This window comes from Cephus cinctus, unplaced genomic scaffold (genome assembly GCF_000341935.2).
Source record: "Cephus cinctus unplaced genomic scaffold, Ccin1 Ccin1_scaffold0168, whole genome shotgun sequence".
Lineage (NCBI taxonomy): Eukaryota > Metazoa > Arthropoda > Insecta > Hymenoptera > Cephidae > Cephus > Cephus cinctus.
Genome location: NW_014332892.1, coordinates 3,365,689 through 3,384,347, shown reverse-complemented (window position 1 = coordinate 3,384,347; position 18,659 = coordinate 3,365,689). Strand labels below are relative to the sequence as shown.

At 47.6% G+C, this 18,659-nt stretch overlaps 2 protein-coding genes across 2 annotated transcripts in view; one reads left to right on the top strand and one right to left on the bottom strand.

Moving 5' to 3' along the window:
- The window catches only part of LOC112493811, a 111,368-nt gene extending 107,300 nt beyond the window's left edge, over positions 1-4,068 (top strand). Inside the window, exon 4 of the mRNA XM_025081214.1 lies at positions 3,151-4,068. Coding sequence (XP_024936982.1) covers positions 3,151-3,215 — 65 coding nt within the window. The 3' untranslated portion in view covers positions 3,216-4,068. The remainder of the gene's footprint in view (positions 1-3,150) is intronic.
- The window catches only part of LOC107264387 (protein embryonic gonad), an 18,784-nt gene extending 11,859 nt beyond the window's left edge, over positions 1-6,925 (bottom strand). The window contains exons 1-2 of the mRNA XM_015732597.2: positions 6,689-6,925; positions 667-744 (exon numbers count right to left, since the gene is read on the bottom strand). Of these exons, the coding sequence (XP_015588083.1) occupies positions 667-744 (78 nt within the window). The 5' untranslated portion in view covers positions 6,689-6,925. The remainder of the gene's footprint in view (positions 1-666; positions 745-6,688) is intronic.
- Positions 6,926-18,659: the final 11,734 nt, after the last annotated feature.

Below are 18,659 nucleotides of genomic sequence, written 5' to 3'. Positions count from 1 at the left end.
GACTGCCCACCCTCGTCCCACGGGGTGTTCCCAAAACTTCGAAAACGGACTGCAAATAGGTATTCCGAGAATACCTTCCCGGTTCTCGTTACCTCGTTACCTCCTGGCAGATTGACTAACGAAATTAGAAGGCAGACCAAGGTCCACCTTTGTCCCGTCCTTCATTAATTTGAGCCTAACTACGAAGCGCAGCCCGCGCTGCGCGTAGCTGCCCGAGGTCCCTTTGGTCCTGGGCTCCCGCGGCGCCGATCTTCGCCTCAGTCTTTACGAGACAGGACGCCTCACTCCGTTCGAGCGCCGCGTGGATCATCGCGCCGGATTCACCGAACCGATTAGTCCTCGCCTTCCCGGAATACTTAATTAATTACCGGCTCAGAGCTCGAGATATAAACTCGGCCGGCGAGCACGATACGCGAAGCGTGAAATGACGCTGCTCTCCTCCGCCAACTATGATCTCTTTTATTAGCTTCGTTACTCTCCGCTCTCCGTCACAGAGACTGACTCCTATGAAAAATGAGAATACGAGTGCTCCGTAGGACGGAGTCGCGTTGTCCCATCTTTTAATCGTCCTACGATACACGCCTGTCTTACAATCAGTCTATATGGTGAGGTCGGTATGTAACTTTAACTATAGACACATGTACAGGTAGTTTCAGTCTCTCTTACCTTGCAGCCCTCGCACGTAAACGCACCGAAATGAAATCCCGCAGCCGGTTCGCCGCAGACCTTGCACTGTTGATTCATCTGCAATTATAGAAATAATATTATTCGATCTAGAAGAGAGAATAACGAGGGAGTCTGGGCGGACGAAGAGGAGAAGGAAGAAGGAGGTACTAACCGGTTTTCTACGTTCGCCTCAGTTTTTATCCAGGACCCCGACGTTTTAGACGTTTACACTCGATTTCGACAACCGAGAAGACACGCGAGTATTTACAAATCCTAATTATTATGATTGTCAAGTTTTTGGGCAATCGTCTTTTTTTTCAAATTTAAATTTCAAAATTATCCCTCACCGTGTCTCTTTGGCACTATCCCGGACGGGCATCTATCCTAGGACCCACCGTTTCTGATGGCACCTCCTCCATTAGGCCACGTCCGAATCATCGCTTTATTATAATGAACTTAAACTCGTTCCCCGTGTGACTCTTCCATAAATCAGCGCTATCTCACATTTTTACGTGCCGAGCCATCTGCCTCCTCTCTCGCTAACCCACGGGCGACCCGTACCGAACCCCAGAGACAAGCGCATTTTTTGACTAAACTCGAATAAAATTAGAGCGCCATCTGATAAGGAGGAACTTTACGAGTCCTTCCTTCGAACTTACGACATCTGCTTACTATTCGTATCCTGAATTAAGTTCCTTCGCTTCCTACTAATTTTCAAACTGATACACGTATGTACAATTGTATACGTATACTTATCCCATATTGTTTTCTCTCGAGTTTTCAAAGTGAACCTGCTTGGACTCTGTAGATTTATATACGTATATACGCACACTATTGCTATCTTACTAGAGTTTGGGAAACCAGTCGTGGTTGGCGGTACTGAAGTTTTCTTGGTACCCGCCAGCCGCAAACGTGGAAACGCTTAACCGATACGATTGCGACTTTTGTCTCGCTCGGAATGTCGACTTGGAACTTTCACTAATTGCGTACTGTTATCATGTCTTGCGACTTACTGCCATGGCAAATGGGAAAAACGTGAGAAAATTCGTGTTCTTCGTTACGTGGCTGATCTTTCGGGATCCGTCCAGATGTTTATCGTGCTGCTGCTGTTACGCGCAAACGGCTGCGGATACGTGAAACTAACTCGGTGGTTTCTTGTGCAATTTTTATCCCGAGAAATACGAGCGCGTAATTCGTCCGTTTGAGAAATACGAAAGAGATCGACAGGAAATTATTTTTCATCCATCCGAAAGATTGGTACGATTGAGTATTTGAAAAAATCATTTTACAAAGTCTCAAAGATTCAAAGTGAAAACTCTCACGAGTTCCCCATAGAAAAACAAAAGACCCATCCGTACGTTCCGTAGGAGGAATGAACTTTGCGGATTTTCCCGTTGGAGAAAAGTGGATGATAGCGCGCATGCGCGCTGCGGCTCTTAACCGCTAACTGAACTCCCAGCATCCCCGTAAGGTTTTGCCGGGGGTCCAACTGGAGTATTTTAACGAGAATCAAGAGTACCTGCAATTAGAGCTTCTCGGGCGCCGATACGGCACGGCGGCCCTTCGTTTATTTATAATTACGTTAAGCGACGTAGATGAAGTTCCGAGGAATCGCGAGCGCGACTGACCGAGTCGCTCGAACTTGGCCGCAAACGAACCACCGGAGAATCCGAGCGGCTTCGTTAAAAGTTTTCAACTTTTTTATCGGTCCAGTCGTTTGACATCAATCCCGAGCTCTGGCCAGGGTGCAGTTAACGAACAATAGGAGTAAACGGGAATCAAAGTCCTTCGACGACTTACGGTTCTGGAGACTCCGTCGAGTGTCACTATTTGGGCCAGGCCAGAACGAACGGCATCTTTTATTGAGGCGGTAGAAGAATTTCATTACGCGTTATCAGGAGATCCTATCGCGAGTGATTGAGGACGACGCGAATTCGTGTCCCGAAGCATCGGGTCCAACTGACTTGTTTCTGACTTCGGCGAAGGTTACAGCTTCCAGCTGTTTACCGGTGTAACTGCTCGAATACATAAGACCTAACCTCACCCCGTGCAACGTAGCCTGTTAAACACACACGGACATCGCGTTAGCCCAGTTTCGTCCGCGCGTCAATATTTGCCAACACTTGTTCGTTAATGGAGTCAATCGACACGCAGCCTCTTTTACCTGCTCCAAATATCGACTTACCCAGTTCGCAGCACGGGTACCTACTTTGCTCTCGGCTAAACCCACAAGGATCACGAGGGGAAAGAGACTCGATACTTTGACTCTCTGACTCTCAACTTGCCACTTGGGTTTCGCGTTGCATATTTACCGGTTTTATAGTTCCGTGACATTCGAACCTCACAATGGCTTTTTTTTCACCGCTTTTTCATCCCACCTTTCACCCTGGTCCTACTGGATTTTTCCGACCCCAGTTTATGCACCATTAAACCAGACTCCTGGTTGACGTTTATCCCTCTATCATTTTTTTCCTCACCTTTCAGGTCCCTTCGCCCGAACGGGATGCGACCCTTACGTCACGGGACGGCGCGATCAAGGACCAGTTTGAGGATAGGGGGTTCCTCAAGGAGGTGCTGAACGAGAGATTTCTAGGTAAGAGGCGAAAGAGGGGGAAAGAGAGAGAGAGAGAAGGTCCGATGGACCGAGGGGACTCTCGGTGAGGGAAGTAACTAATTACGCGAGGGGCAATCACAGGAGGATGGAGAAAAAGGCTTGTTAAAGCAAATTCTAATCGGTTCCGAAGTCTCTTCGAGTCATCCGCAGCATTCGGTAATGGTCCGAGGTCAGGAGTCCGTATGGCCCGTGATTTATGCTCGACTAGATGCAAAAGTACGAGCCAGTCGCTCAATCATCGAACTAATTAACTCGAAATTTGGATCATCCTAAACGACTCGTGTGATTTTTTTCACCCGCTGCCTGTCAAATTACTGAAGATAATGACGTAAGGCGTTCGAGTAATTGCCTTGGCCGTTCGAATGCCTTTGGACCGTGGTCGGATGATAGACCGGAGACTGGACCGATAGATCAGATTTCCGTGAGCCGTGTAAGTTTAAGATTTTCAAAATGGCCAAGTCATAATTTTCCGGTTTGACGATATTGTTCTTGGTACGTGGGTTTTTCACTTTTCGCTTTATCCACTTCATTCTTTTGTACCCGGGACCACCGAAGTGCTGATCATGTCCGAGGACGAAGAGTCATCCGGACCACGAGTCCCACAGGGTCACCTGGCTTTTCTGACCCAGAAAATTCGAAAAACCAGGACAATGAAGAAAAACGCTAGAATACGTAAGAATGGTGAAAATAATGTAAAAGATGAAAAGAAGCAAAAAAGAAGGATCTTCTTGAGGAAGGAGCCGCTCTTCTTGCAATTTGTATCGGTCGATGCGTTTTTAACGATCACCTTGATGGATGATCATTTTCGTGGCACTCGAGCGACTCTCCTCCGGGAGAGTCCTTGAAAAATGATCCTGGGGACAAGAGAAGGACCTCCTTCGGTTAATGTTTTCGCAATCCACAATGCGCGCCGGGAGCCAAAGACAATTAATAACCAGCCGAAGGATCATTTATCGCGACAGTTTAGGGCAGGAAGGGGGCCATTCGGCGGTCCCGCCATCCTGCCATCCTGCCATCCTGCCATCCTGCCGAGACGATCCAAGGGCCGTCCACATTGTTCGTCTCCTCGGGCCCGTGACCGATCCGATTTTTTAACAGGACGACAGATCCTGGAATTTCGATACACGAAATTTTTGCCACTCGAATGGATAACCCTTTCCACCACTTGTGGGAATCATCCCGAGTGCTCGTGTCTTCCGCTCGCGATTCGATATGCTCGCGTATAAATCGACTGGCAGCTGCCTACAATTCCCTATTCCCTATTCCGATCTCCATTCCTATTCATCGTTCCCTGTAACATACTCCAGAACCGACTGCAAGCTCAGCAACCATACAAATATATCCACTGATCCCAATTTGCAGATCAGGACAGTCACTCCGAATCGAAAATCAAAATTAAACTTCCTACATTATTCCCCGAACGACACCACAACACGGTCCATCGTATAAAATTCTTAAATCCATTTCTTTATCTCGCAACGCGATTCCCCTTCGTACGAAGATTAAAGTCCTTTCGTCTGATTTACAATCTCGTAAAGTCCCAAACGAGCTCGAGGACATCGGCGCCGGTTAAGAAATTACGAATATCTCAAAGAGTCTCGTCGTGAAAAAAAAATCATCCTCCGCTGGTCCATCTCTCTCATTGGCGATTCAAGAAACAATACAATCTCCCCAGCGACAACAATATAAATATTCGCGAATCTCTCGAGGAAATGGGAAAAGTATCTCTTTTACGTAACTCCTTGTAATCTACGGCACGTAGAAGATAAAGGTGTCGGATAAGATAGAAGATAACGGGTAACAGCAGGCGCGTGGACCGTTAAGTCTTCCCGGCGCATCTTCGAACCAGCCAACAAACAACGCTCGGGACTTGCGCGACGCTGACTAAACACAAAGGGGATGCCTGGTGGGAGGCAGCGCGTATGACCCCTGCTTCATTGCTCGCGCATGCAACTGGCTATATGCCTGAGCCATCTCTACACGGCACGAAAGTAGGATAACGAACGGATAGACGTAGGAGAAAAAAAATCAGCATCTCTATCTGGGATCTTTGTTGGACCTAAGAATAAGCGATACGCGTCAAGTACGAGCGTGTGGCCACATAAGTATAGAGTATGAAGTTAACTGACTTCTGAGAGAGAGAGAGGGGGGGGAGAGAGGGGAGAAAGGTGAGAAAGAGTCAATCTTAGGACCACGGACAACCATAGGACGTAGCGGTGGCAAAAAGGCGTTAAGTCAGATCACGACCCCAAGGGCCGGCAGGGTTGCCAAAGGGTTAATATGTAAATCCCATAGACGGCTATACAGGCACACGAGTACAGAAGGTAAGAGTGTACGCGAAGGTCCACACGAGCTCCAATCACGATTTCGACCTTTTACGCGCAAGTTTGCTCCTACAAGTGGGGTAATAACCGTATGAAAGGGTCACAATGGAGACCGACATACCGCAGCCGTTGTTAAAAAAAAGGGGCAATAAATATATTTTGACATGGGAGAGTGTCGCGCGCGTCGCTACCTATGCATAATAATTGTAACGCTCTGTTCCGCGTGCTGGGACCCCCATTGTGCCCAACGAATTACGCCACTGTCGAGGGTAGGCAAATATTGTAACAACAGAGACAATTCACGAGGGTCCTGGATGTGTAATGTTTTCATTTGACGGGATCACGATTATACCGGGTTGCTCCATAAAAGCCCATTCTTCTCCCTGACAACCCCGCGTCCTTGCGGTGCTCCGGTAGGTGCGACTACCAACAATACTCGGAGTCCAATTATTCAAGGCAAAGGAAATAATACGAAAAATATAAGTCCGAGCTCTACAAGCAGCTTTCAAGATCGTCCCCGATATCAATATAAATGACTCACGTAAATACGTCCTACTATAGATCTGTATATACACACATCAAGCCATTCGACACTGTTATACAGCAAATGTCTGCAAAAGTCAAGCGCTTCTCATTCGCCGCGTTATATTGGCGAACCTGAATCCGAAGAAATCGACCGGGCCAATTAGCTTACATATCGACGACTCTATTTACCGAGAGCAAAGAGTTACGACTGTTTATTCCGAGAACTATGAGTCTACACTTAGCGACCTGCGGTAGATATGCGCACAAGATGCTGCACTGTGTAACGTATCCAGCATCCCGATATGTGCCTCGGGTCCATTGGAGATTTCAACGCCAGGGAGATCAAAGGGACCAGTAAATCCGGGGACTTTGATGCTTTTCGACAAGAATCACGCATGACACATAATATTCCGAGTCATGTTGTTGTTGTTGCTGTTGATTATCAGGGCACCCTTCCTAGTGCCTTGTGCTTGCCCGCGGGTATATCTGGGCTGGCTATATGCGTACGTGTGGATGCCGATGTATATATACACTGACCGATCATTCCCGTGTCACTCACCTTTGCTGTCGTTTATATCCCAACGATGTCCAACGCCGTTTGCCGGAGCAACGAGTCACTGAACAATTTTGCGTGTCGATTGGACGCAGCACGTTAATCGAGTTCCTTTACAACATCTTACACAACTCTTGTACCTCTCTTGGAGTACTTCTTGAGAACGGGATATTGTCTCTGTCCCTCTTCTCCTGTTCACACACTTGTCTGTTGGTATAGGCGGATTCCAAAAAAAAAAAAAAAAAAAAAAAAAAAAAAAAAAAAAAAAAAAAAAAAAAAAAAAAAAAAAAAAAAAAAAAAAAAATTTTTTTTTTTTAAAAAAAAAAAAAAAAAAAAAAAAAAAAAAAAAAAAAAAAAAAAAAAAAAAAAACTGTCCCCGGGCACGAAATCTTGTAAACTCTTGGTGTTCCAGGTGTGCGATCTCCTATATCGGTTACGCCGATTGGTTTGGCAATGAAATACGTGGGCGCCGCTGGGATCCTTGATGCTGCGAGGGATCAGGCCGCGATCGAGATCGAACCCGTGGAACGATCGAGTGTCTGTAAATCGCGCGCCGATCTGAAACCGATCTCGATAATTCTCGTGAGCGTGTCCCGCGCGTTTAAATGAGTCTGTCGATCGTGAATTGTGTCTCGTGTCTTAACGAGACACGGTGCGGCCACGTCGATGGACGGGAGAGGACTGGCGCTTCGCGATCTGCGACCTGTTCGACTGCGGAAGGTGCTCGGTCGAACCGATTTTCCTCTGGCAGGGGCACGAACCTGCCCACCGGTTCACGCCCGTTCCGCGTTCCTCCAATGGGATTGGACGCCGACCGATCCTACCGCCAATCCGATCCCTTCGTTTCGTTCACCGACCGGCTCCGGATCCACCCAAACGTTCCTACCTTGTGCCTCGACTTACCGAGAAACCGGCCACCTCGTGCACATCCACCTGAACGGAGCTTCCTCGCACGTCTTCTGCGGGAAGACCGATTACTATTGCCTTACTAGTATTACTACACTCTTTGAGAGCCGAACTCCCTTCTTGCGGTTTTTCATCCTGACCTCTTCCTCCCAGTCTGCTTCTTACCCTTTTATTCTTCTCTTTTTCTCCTCTCATTCGCTTTTACGAATTCCTTACCTTTCTTATATCTTAACCTTGTCTTCTCTTATGACCCTTTTCTGGTTTTCATTTGGCCTCCTCCCCCCCCCCTCCTTCCTCTTTTTGTTTTTCTTTCTTCTCCTCTTCTTCTTCCTTCTCTTCACTCTCGTTGTACCTTTTGCTTTTCTTCTCTCGATTATCCTCCATATACCTTTCGACTTGTCCGATTGCTCTTACCATCAGTGACACTGGAACTTGTACCGATTTCTCTACAGACTTAAATCACTATAGATTAACTGTAAAGGATGCATTGTTCAGCATGCCACTACCGTTTGGTCAGACGATTTTACAGCCGTTTTGTCAAGCAGACCGTCATATTTTTTCCAAAACGACAGATGGTCCTCGATCACCGTTAATCGCAGTGCTGACCGTCGGGAAGCCCGAGACTTCCTATGAATGCTCTAATTTCTGAGTCTCGTGACCCATTGTAGCGACGACCGTAATTATTTTATTGCCCGTGCCAGGACCACGGATCTGGGTTATGAACCTTCGTGAATAATGCGTACAATCGATATTGGCCAATTTATAGATTGTTTCTATACAATCGAAAACTGTCTTAATATAACGATTACGAATTTAAAGCTCAGTACTTTATTTACTGGTACCGATCGACTCGCGTACAGTGCTCTCGCGCAACGCGCGAACCGCATTGGAATTGCAAAAGAATTTTTTTCTCTCTCCTCTTTCCGTTCGTCACTCGTAACTCGTCTCGCGGACTTACGGATTAGAAACTGGGAGATCCAATAAAATGTCGAAATCTTTACGCACGACCGGCCGGATTGCGCGATAAATTAAGGAAGACGTCCCAGCTGTAGAAATTAAATGATAGAAACTGGTTTTTTGGGCATAAAACCTTTCCTTTCTTTATTCCCCTCTCAGATCCGATTTCTTAGTGTTAGCGGTTTTTTAAATGCTGCAACGATCCCCTCTCGCTCCTACCGATCCACCTTACCGATCGGAGCAACTTCTGCCTCCGGACCCCCGATCCGTTCTCCATTCTCCGTTACACGGCAATTCAACCGAATTCCCGCGGATAATGAGAAATCTAGAAAACCAACCGAATTTCACGACTACTAAACACGGGCGTAAATCGAAAGCAGAAAACGCCTCGGGAAAAAAGGACAAACGAGTTCGACCAGTTTATTCGTAAACCTTTTTTCAAATCTCATACAAATTTGATACTTCCTCATTTTTCTTTCGCATTAGCGACCCGTTGAACGAAGCGTTAAGCAATTTCTTTATCACTTTATTACCTCCGTAAATTATCATCCTATTCACTCCTCGACACAGAAAAGTCCTAACTGCGCTTTTTACGGAGCTCTACCAACTTTAACGAAGTTAAGTGAGAATATAGAAAAAAAACCTATGGCAATCCTACCACCACCTAGATGCTCCATGAAAAGCAAATGGCGTTACGGAATAAATCTTAAATCCCACGAGGGTCATTCTTTATTTATCATAGTCAGAATTGATGGCGTAAGAGGCACACAGGAGGATAATAAGAATGAAAATAAAAAGGCTCCTTGTAAATCCGGCAATGTGTAGCAACACGAGAGGCACGTCTAGTCAGAAGATTCGTGGTCAATTGGCCGTACGTAATCCGGATCTACCATGTTCTCCGCTGTGGCAGCATCCGACTTTGTCTATCTGCTTGTCTGTCCGTCCGTACCGTATATATATATATATATATATATATATATATGTATACGTATACCGTGTACTTCACAAGGATACTTCACACCGAAGCCGCTGATGCGTGAATGCACCCGAGAAGGCAGATGGGTCTAATATGGACTCGATTCTGGGTTCAAAGATGAACTCATTCTTCGAAACGCACGGAGGTGTTGCCATGTTCGGCGACACGGAAGGAAATGAAATTTATGAGGTGTGCGCGTTGCGGCGCTGTCGTCGCGTGAGTATTCGCCCTTTTACAAAGGTGAGCCTAAAGGTAATCCATGAGCTTCGAGGCATCGGCCTTGGGAAATGGGACCCGACTACGGCGAAGCGACAGTCACTTGTTTCTCCGTAGGAAAAACGGAAAGCCGCGCCGGGATTCCGCACTGCGGCGTCTTCCTGTCCGCCTCGTAAAATCGTCGTTGTTCGCGCCACGGGGAAACCGGAGTCGCGGGTTATATATTTTCGCGGTTGACAAACATAAAGATCTCGAGCGAGTGGTCGTTCGTTGAGGGACGTTCTGAGAAAGCGGAAATGTAATAAACCTTTTTTTTTCAGCACGTTCAGCTCTGGTCTCGCCGCGAGAATGGGATGAGTAGAGCTAATAACGTCGGTGATGGTGGCGATGCTGTGGTACTGATGACAAAGGATGGGAAGATGCTGCATGGACCGGAGATCAAGGTGCTCCAAATGAAAGGATCTTCGGGTGGAATGCAGGTTGCACATCCAACACATTGAGGTTGGATTTTATGAGTCCTAAATCCTTGGATGGACCAGTTGTCCTCTTATTTTAATTTACGGCCATTTTCTACCGTGTCCAGTAGACGTATACCTATACAATGATGACCGACCGAGTTTTACTCTTGAATTTCGTGAAAAGTGTCACGGGACTTCTGGAGCCGGACAGAAATTCACTTCTGGTCGCTGATGGTGGCTGATCCTTTTGGGATGAGAATAGTCGCAAGGACGTGGTCCTAGGTGGTAGGAAACTGACTGGACGAGAAGGAACGCTCTGTGTGAGAGAAAAGGAGTCTGGACGATGTTCCAGGGTGGGTAACGTAACGTCGCCAAAGATGCAGGTCCTTGCGGAGCCGCTCGTAAAACGTGTCGTAGTAAAAAAAAAAAAAGGATAAGCTGACCCAAAAATACGTTCAGGGATGGCGGTGCAATAAAACGCGATTGAATTTATATGAGAACGAGGACCTTCTGCGAGACCTCGGGGGTTCCGCACCCTTCCGAGCCAGGATGACCGTTTTGTGGGCAAACATCCTTTGGACACGGTCAGCCTGCTCTCGAGTGCCCATTCAGGACGCTGTGACCCGGGGTCCTGCGGCGAAGGATCCTCGCATGTCTCGCATTTGTGTCCCTAGTGGACACACACGGACCCAGGACGAAGCTCGGTGCTCTTTAGCCACCGACGTTTTGACCCAGGCTCCCGAGTGTCCTTAGAACCTGAAAAATATCCGACCTCCCGATCCTATTAGGACTCGTTAAAGCATCCTTTGGCTTCCAGTCGGCGGCAGCCACGCGAGAGATCCTTGCAAATCGCTTTGCGCCCTAAGGGATACTTCGCGTGACTCCACCATTACTCTTGGGCACTTACTCTACCCTTAGGACCATCCTGCTTGTTTGAATTCCCTCATCTTCGCCAGAGTCTCCTTCGCCTTCTCATTGATCCCAGTCAGGATTCTCGGACCACCGGATCAAGGGTACCAGGTCGACAATGAAGAGGATCAACGACCAAGGTCCAGAGTCCAGAGTTCATGGGCTGCTCCCTCTTCTCATTATCTGCCTAGGAACTTGGTTTCCCTAGGACTCCGATTTCCAAGAGATACATTCGGCTCTGCAATTCAGTCAATACAGTACCGGGTATCAAGATGCTGGGATAGGAAAGTTCTGAAACTAAAGGAGTAAAGAAATAGGATAAAGAGAAGGCAAAGGATTTGCACGCTCGCAAATCCTGGAATATTTCTTATGGTCCTGGCCGTGGCGAAGGGCCTCCAGGGCGTGGGCGAATCTCCGATCTACCAGCCGAGTTGGAAGTCACCCCGGAGACGACCCCACGGGAACTGGAAGCGGGCGCGTATCTCGAATCTGCTTTATGTCCTTCCACTGCCGAGTGGTACAGGTACACACGGCTGGAGATACGTTTCAATGATCTATGGTCAGCCGACAAGAGACGTTCCTGCGAATCCTCGGCAGGACATTTGCAGGACTCGCGAGTCTCTGGAATTTCACTTGATTCGCGCAAGGACTAAACAAATTATAACCGAAGGACCTCCGGGTACCGATCGATCCCGAATGCTGTCTACGGTACACGACGTATAGTATACTATATACAACACGTATATCTCATACAGCATCCACTCGTCTCTCGGAAAGGATCTGATCTCAGGACACGAGACAGGATCCTGTCGCAGGACACCTCGACAATGGTTAAACATGATTTACATCGATAGGGACGCTCGATCGGTGACAAAGTACAGGACTAACGAGTCCTAACTAGGCTTCGACATCTGCCGATTTGTCACGGGCCGATTTTCCGAACGATATTTCAGCCAGCGGAGTCTGCGAGTCACTTCAAAGTCAGACCTGTGAATAATTCTTCAATGACACTAATGAGAGTCTAGTGTCGATTCACGAGTGACTTCAGGATTCTCAACCGTGTCTAACGAAACGCCAATCCGGATCCACTAGGCAGCCCAAGATTTTTCGCACGCGTACGACTACCGAAATCGGATCCGTTTTACATTGAGCTTCGCTTCACTTTGATATAGCTATACGTATGAATAATTGTGGAAACGTCCAGATCTAGTCAATATGTAAATTCGACTTTGAAAGACTTTCTAGGTAATTTGCGTTACTCCACGTGATTATACGCCAAGTACTAAGAGAAGTGATGCCTAGAGTACCAAGAGTGAAGGAGCTATCCCGGGCATCGAAGTGCCCAATTATAAGGACAATAAACGTCACGCAGGCAGGAAACATGGCCTGAAATATGCCCGTGTCAGGAAACTTAATTTTATACGAAAATACGTATTTCATTGAGAGGTCCGCCTGAAATATAATACGCTACCAGAGACTACCAGTTCCTATCTGAAATTTAATATCGACTTCAAGCGGTTTTCTCAATAAATCCTTTAAACGGTCTCTCTCTCTCTCTCTCTCTCTTTCATACGGGCCCCGGCATTCTTCTTCTCCGTCTCCGACTCGCCACGCAGAACCGATATTTAATTAGAGAAAATCGCTCGATCTGTTTTTATACGTCGTTACTCGCACGGAGACTCAAGATCAAAATCGATCGTTGATCGTTTCTCGCGAGTGAAATTTTACCGACGGGCCAACCGGTCACGGCCGATTTTCTGGCAGGCCACCGCAACATCACGGACGACCCTTAGTCCTCCTTTTAGATGCACTTAACGGATGACATCTATAAACTACGAGTCGAGTACATAACAGAGAACCGCACGTTCTATGTCAGTCGTTCCAGGCGATTGAACGCCCCATGCGAACCACCGTGGCCACCTTTTTCGAGCGGGATCCTAGACTGCACCCTTGGCTGCCCCTACCCATCAGATTTACTAACCATATAGAAACGCTCATTACGGCGAGCCGTTGTTTCTCTCTCGTAAAATAAAATGCACCCCAAGTCCGAAAAGACCCTTGGGACATTTTCTTTGGAGGTATTAATATCGCAACTGGTATTAACGTTACAGCCGGTCTTTGGTAGGGTGCAAGATCAAATCTTGCGAGCGATACTTGTGCGATATTGAATAACACTTTTCTTAAGGGCTTCGTATTTATTCCGATGGAAGCGACCGGGTCGCCAGGGTAGGTTATTGGTTGAATAGCAAAGTCATTATAGGATTGGCAGTGTGGCCATATATGTGTCAGGCTGGTAATTGCCACGGGAGTGCCTTTATCCTAGGAGTACAGAACGGCCAAAGCCACAAATCTAACCGCAGGACGCGGCAGCGCTGAACCCGGCGACACATCGGCCGATAAATCTGCGCGATGCCAACGCGCGTCCCTGTGAATGCGAATGCGTCGTTCCGGGCCGACGAGCATCCTGAAAGCGTCGCGTCTCGTTGACACGCTAGTCAAAATATTGGGGGAGTGGCAAACCGTTGGATTTTATTTTTTTTTATTTTTCTCTCCCAGACACCTCGAGCGGGGAGCCACGGCAAAAGATGGATCAATGGATGAATTTTGAGGAGGACCGAAAGAAAGGGAAAGGAAATAAAAGATTAAAAGTCAGTAGGGAACAGCATTCATAAAGCATAATGTCCTTTATTGAGTTTGAAGTTTCGAGGAGCTTGTCCGTATTACCTATAGGTCCCTGTAGTCCTATACAGAAGAAGCAGCAAAGTCCATATTGTCGACCATGGCCAATTTCAATTTTCGCTGATAATAATAATAAGTGCTTCTCCGGGTTTCCCGTACGATTCGAAGAATCGAAACGTCATAAATTCCAAAATTTGATCACGCGGCACCACGTATGACGCACCGAAATTTTATTTCGGCCTGATCCACATAGGACGTTTCTGCGAATTCGCGTGCTGCACGTGGTCGTTTGTTTATCGGCAATTCGTCGGTGATAAAGTTTCCAGGACAAGTTAACGTTTTAACGATCTCTCGACGAACTGTAAACCCATCGAGGACACACGAGATATAGATGCAATTTTATTCGGATGCAATTTCGCAACTGGACGAATTCGCTCGGTTCGTTTCGGGAAAAGTCATTCGCGACGAAAGACGCGTAAAGAGGGACGAGCGTGTAATTAAAAGTTTTATTAAGGTCATAAAGCTTCCAGGATGTCAATTATTTATACGCGTATATATATGTAACGCGATTTCTTATAGAAATTAGGTCGACTTGCGAAATTCTCAAGAAACGTCCAAAGTTCTTCGAATTCAAGGACACGTGTGATTATTATTGTTTGGATAAAGTATTACTAACACCTTGGACTGATCGGTAACGTATACTAAACGAGAGCGAGAGAGACAACAAATATTCTAGTAAAAATAGACGCAGTCAACGTTGCCGGATAAAGACGTTAACAGGGAAAGATTTATTGGTAATTTTTCGGGGAAATTTGTTAAGTATTCTTTTTAGAATGTGGTCACCCACAACGGAGTCAAGTGCGGTACGGTATCGTAATTTAGGAGGGCCTCGGGCCCCGCTACTCCCCTACGACCAATTGGTCACTGGCCCCTTGGCCACGCTGGGCCCAAAGGGTTGAGAAGGTTTGGCTGTTGGGTTCGCACGCACGGTAGGTGGCTTCCTGTGTTCTAGAATAGCGAAAGGAGTGGCGGTGGTGCTCCCATTGTAATTGAAGGGTACCAAAGGGGGCCGACCTAGGACCTAGTTGTTTCATATCTAGAAATGTATAACGTTTCGTACCTACCTGGGACAAGCGGTATGGCATTGTCGAAGGTTATAAATAAAAAATATTTTACTTGAAAATTAAACAATAATTACATATATAAAAGTATGCAGGAGGGATTATGAGTATTAAATTAATTTAATTTAAAGACTGGTTAGCGCCTCGTAAATCCGACTTGTCCAAGTTTTTCCATAGTCGATTTTGCCGGTTAGAGGATTTGCTACTTCGTCCCAGGTAAGGTTGACTGTTCCAGTCGACTGGATGGTCCAGCGCATTGAATATCCCATGAGATAAAGGAAAAACTGTAGGAACTGGTATATATCCAGAACGCGTGCTGTTCCATTAAACGTTTTAACGATTAGCACGCCTAGAGATGACGGAGCGAAGATTCTTAAGAAAATCTCCGGGTCTTCTGTCCTGGCCTCAATGTTGACGGTTGCTGGATGAGATTTGAAGATTTTACTCGAGGGATTACAGGCACTAATCCAAGTTGTCGTAAAGACGCTTTTGTGATCCATTTAAATTAGGATTAGAGGTAGAGCAGTGGTGTAAGACATTCCTTTGATATCCTGATACACATCGCTCAGGTTGCTCGTCCTGCCAATTTGCGATATTGGTTTAAGATTAGTCCACAGGGATGCACGCTGGGATTAGGAAGGTTCGGTCAATCCTTGGATTATCAAGGACCAAGTGGCTCGGCTAACCAGATTGCTGGTTCAAGTCCAAAAGATACCTTGGAGGATCGGCTACCTTCTCTTTTTCTCTTTTTCGCTTTATCTCTTTTTCTATTTTCCTTCATCCCTCCAGGCAACACCCATTGGTCCCACCGCTTTGTCCTTCTCCTCGTGAAATCTGACCAATCGTAAGCTTGTTCTAGAGGAAGAGGATCAAGGACTGGATCGTACCGTATCGTGCAACCTCATGTAGAGGATGCGCGACATCTAATTTTTCTAATTTGGCTTCCAGCAGCGATCCTCGAGGTCGAGACGGTCCTGGTGGCAGCAGACACTCATCCGAGTCCTGTGGGCCAGGACGCGATTAGCTGGGAATCTAGGCGATAAATATTCTGGGTGTCGTAAATTTCCTCCCGATAAGTGATTTGGATCGTCCTAGCTCACAAGGATGGTCGGGATGGTCCGTCCGGTTAAAGGTGGCTGACTGACTGGAAATATGTTTAACGGTAGTGAAGAACGCGGTAGGTCGATTGGCTTCGCGAGGAAACAATACCCCAGAGAAGGAAGCGTCCCTTGAGTAAGTCCCATTGGGACCAACTCCTGGACCCGCTCGAAAGGTGGGGAGGGGCGTGGCAGCGTGAGCGACAGTCTAAGGAGGCACATTTCGAAAATGGGATTATCCTAATACTGGTAAATACGCTAAGAAATTGTCGGTACTAGCCCCTTGCCGGAACAATGTCCACCTCGAAACATCCTCATTGTCGAGATGGAAGTCCAGGAGTCGAAGCACCATGGCGGAGCTAACTGTACGTACCGGGTCGAAGAACGCAATCGCGAAGTACAACTGTAAATCTGCTCGGTGATGGTCAAGGGTCCATTATGTTGGCGCACGGAGGCTCAGATTTTATTTAGGGCTTCGGACCTTTGTCGGCTCCTTCGAAAGGGGTGAAAGAGACCATAGTAACTCTGGTGGTTAGGCCACGCTAATCTTGCACGCATTTTAGCAGCCACCTCGCAAGAGCCGGAATCGATTCCCGCTCGATCCAATCGTCCAATTGCTCAGAACCAACACGTACGAGAAGTACGGTTGCCGAATGGCCTGGAAAATTCGAATAATAGAAAATATTGAATGGGCCCCTAGGTGGTGGCAGACGTTCTCGAATCGTCGCCGGCCCTGAACCCGATTCTCTCCTCTCCAGCCTGAAAACCCGAGTTGCTACGAACGCTAAGTAGCCTTTAATACGACGTTGTCCGCGCGTCACTCGAGACCGTTCCAGATAGATGGATGACTGCCTGGTCCAGCTCGCATCCGTAGCTCGTATAACTCGTGGAGCACGTAGCTGCTGAGGAAGGTAGATAGATAGACAGATAGCTAGATAAGCAGATACGTATATCCCGTGTATCTGGTATAAACTCAGAGCCGAAGGTGGCCCTGATAGTTCTCTTGGAGTTCTCGTAAAGTCTCGTCGGGTTGCCTGTGAGCTTTTATAGCTGTTATAGCTGCTACAGCCATTACACATGGTGAACGCGCGCACAGCGAGGAGGAGCGGCGAAACTCCTTAGAGCCTTTTAACGGGGGGAAATTACCGGTGCAGCCTCTCTGTTGACTCAACAGATCTCATGCGAGGAAGATTGATGGCGACTGATCGAGAATCGATTAAGATCGATACGCGTCCGAGCAGCTCGGTCATCCTGTTTGCCTCACGGCTCAGCCTTCTGGTTCGCGTCGATCGGATGTCATTCACGCGATCCTCGGAGATCGATACCTTCTCAATGGTACATCCACGGGCACCAATACGATATCTATTACCAACATGAAAACAGTCGAGCTCCTCGTATATTAAGTCTCGGATTATCGAGGTGTCGGTATTCCTTCCTAGAGTTCGCACCTTTCAGTGGCTTATCCTATCTCGATCTACCATTTTCCGAGCTGCTACGAGCATCGGTTTGGTTTACTGCCGTCGTGTGAGCGGTCCATGGGTACGAAGAACGGAAGACCGTAGACCGTAGGAGTAGAAGCCAGCGGCCACGCGGTAGCTACCAGCCACGAGGCTAGTTAAGATAGCGATCCCTGGACGGGAACAATGCCGTAAAGAAGCGCAGTGCCAGTGAATCAGGTCTTATGGCGAAAACGTGAACGATTAGTGCCGATCTGTGTTTACATGGATGCGCGACACATGGGACCTTACGTTCCCAAGGCCCGAAGTACAGACGCGTCCTGCCGAGGGACAGGGAGGTCGTCCTGCTTGGTACGAGAAGGACGGCTGTCCCAGCAATGTAATTGTGAAATCACGGCAGATTGACTCCGCAATCCAATAAATCCCTGAAGCCTGTGTGGTCCGGTACTTTTACCCTGGAACCTAGGGAGCAGGTATCGCGCGTCTAATCGAGCAACTACCCAGAGTCCGCGTTCACTCGGGACGTTCCAAGTGGGTCCATCCAATATTTCCGGAAGCTCTCCCCCCACCCCCAGAGGATCCCTAATCGCGGTGCATTCTCCGTGTTCCGCCAACCCGGAACCCGGAGGACAATCGCTCGTCAAGCAGCCGTCAAAACATCCCCAAGGATCCGTGCCGAATCATTTCGAATGCGAAGGTATTCTCACAGAGACGCTTCGAGGGACGAGAGGTGGTGGTGGTAGAGAAGAGAGAGAGAGAGAGAGAGAGAGAGAGAGAGAGAGAGAGCGAGTGTGAGAAGCAGCGAGGAGAGGAGAGAAACTCGAAGGAAAAGACGAGTTCACGAGTCGCCCTTCACAACAATGTGACCGCAAACAAACGAGCGGCAGCGATAGGGGGCGCCTATGCGCATTCAGGACCAGACAGACTGTCATTTGTCACGTCTTTCACAAACTCTAATGACACGCACTGCTTTTGGACGCCTTCTTACGGCAACGGGCACCTGGCAGCGACTCTTTATTATTCTCCTTGGCTCCCCACGTACCCCGAGCGACTTCTATCTGTCTATCTCTACGCGTGTATAGAAGAAGACACGAGGACACGAAGACACGGTGGACCATGGCGCGGAGCAGCCAGAACCGTTGGATTCGACTCGATTTGTTAGGATTAAGGAAAGCAGCCTCTTGATTGCACCGGAAGGACC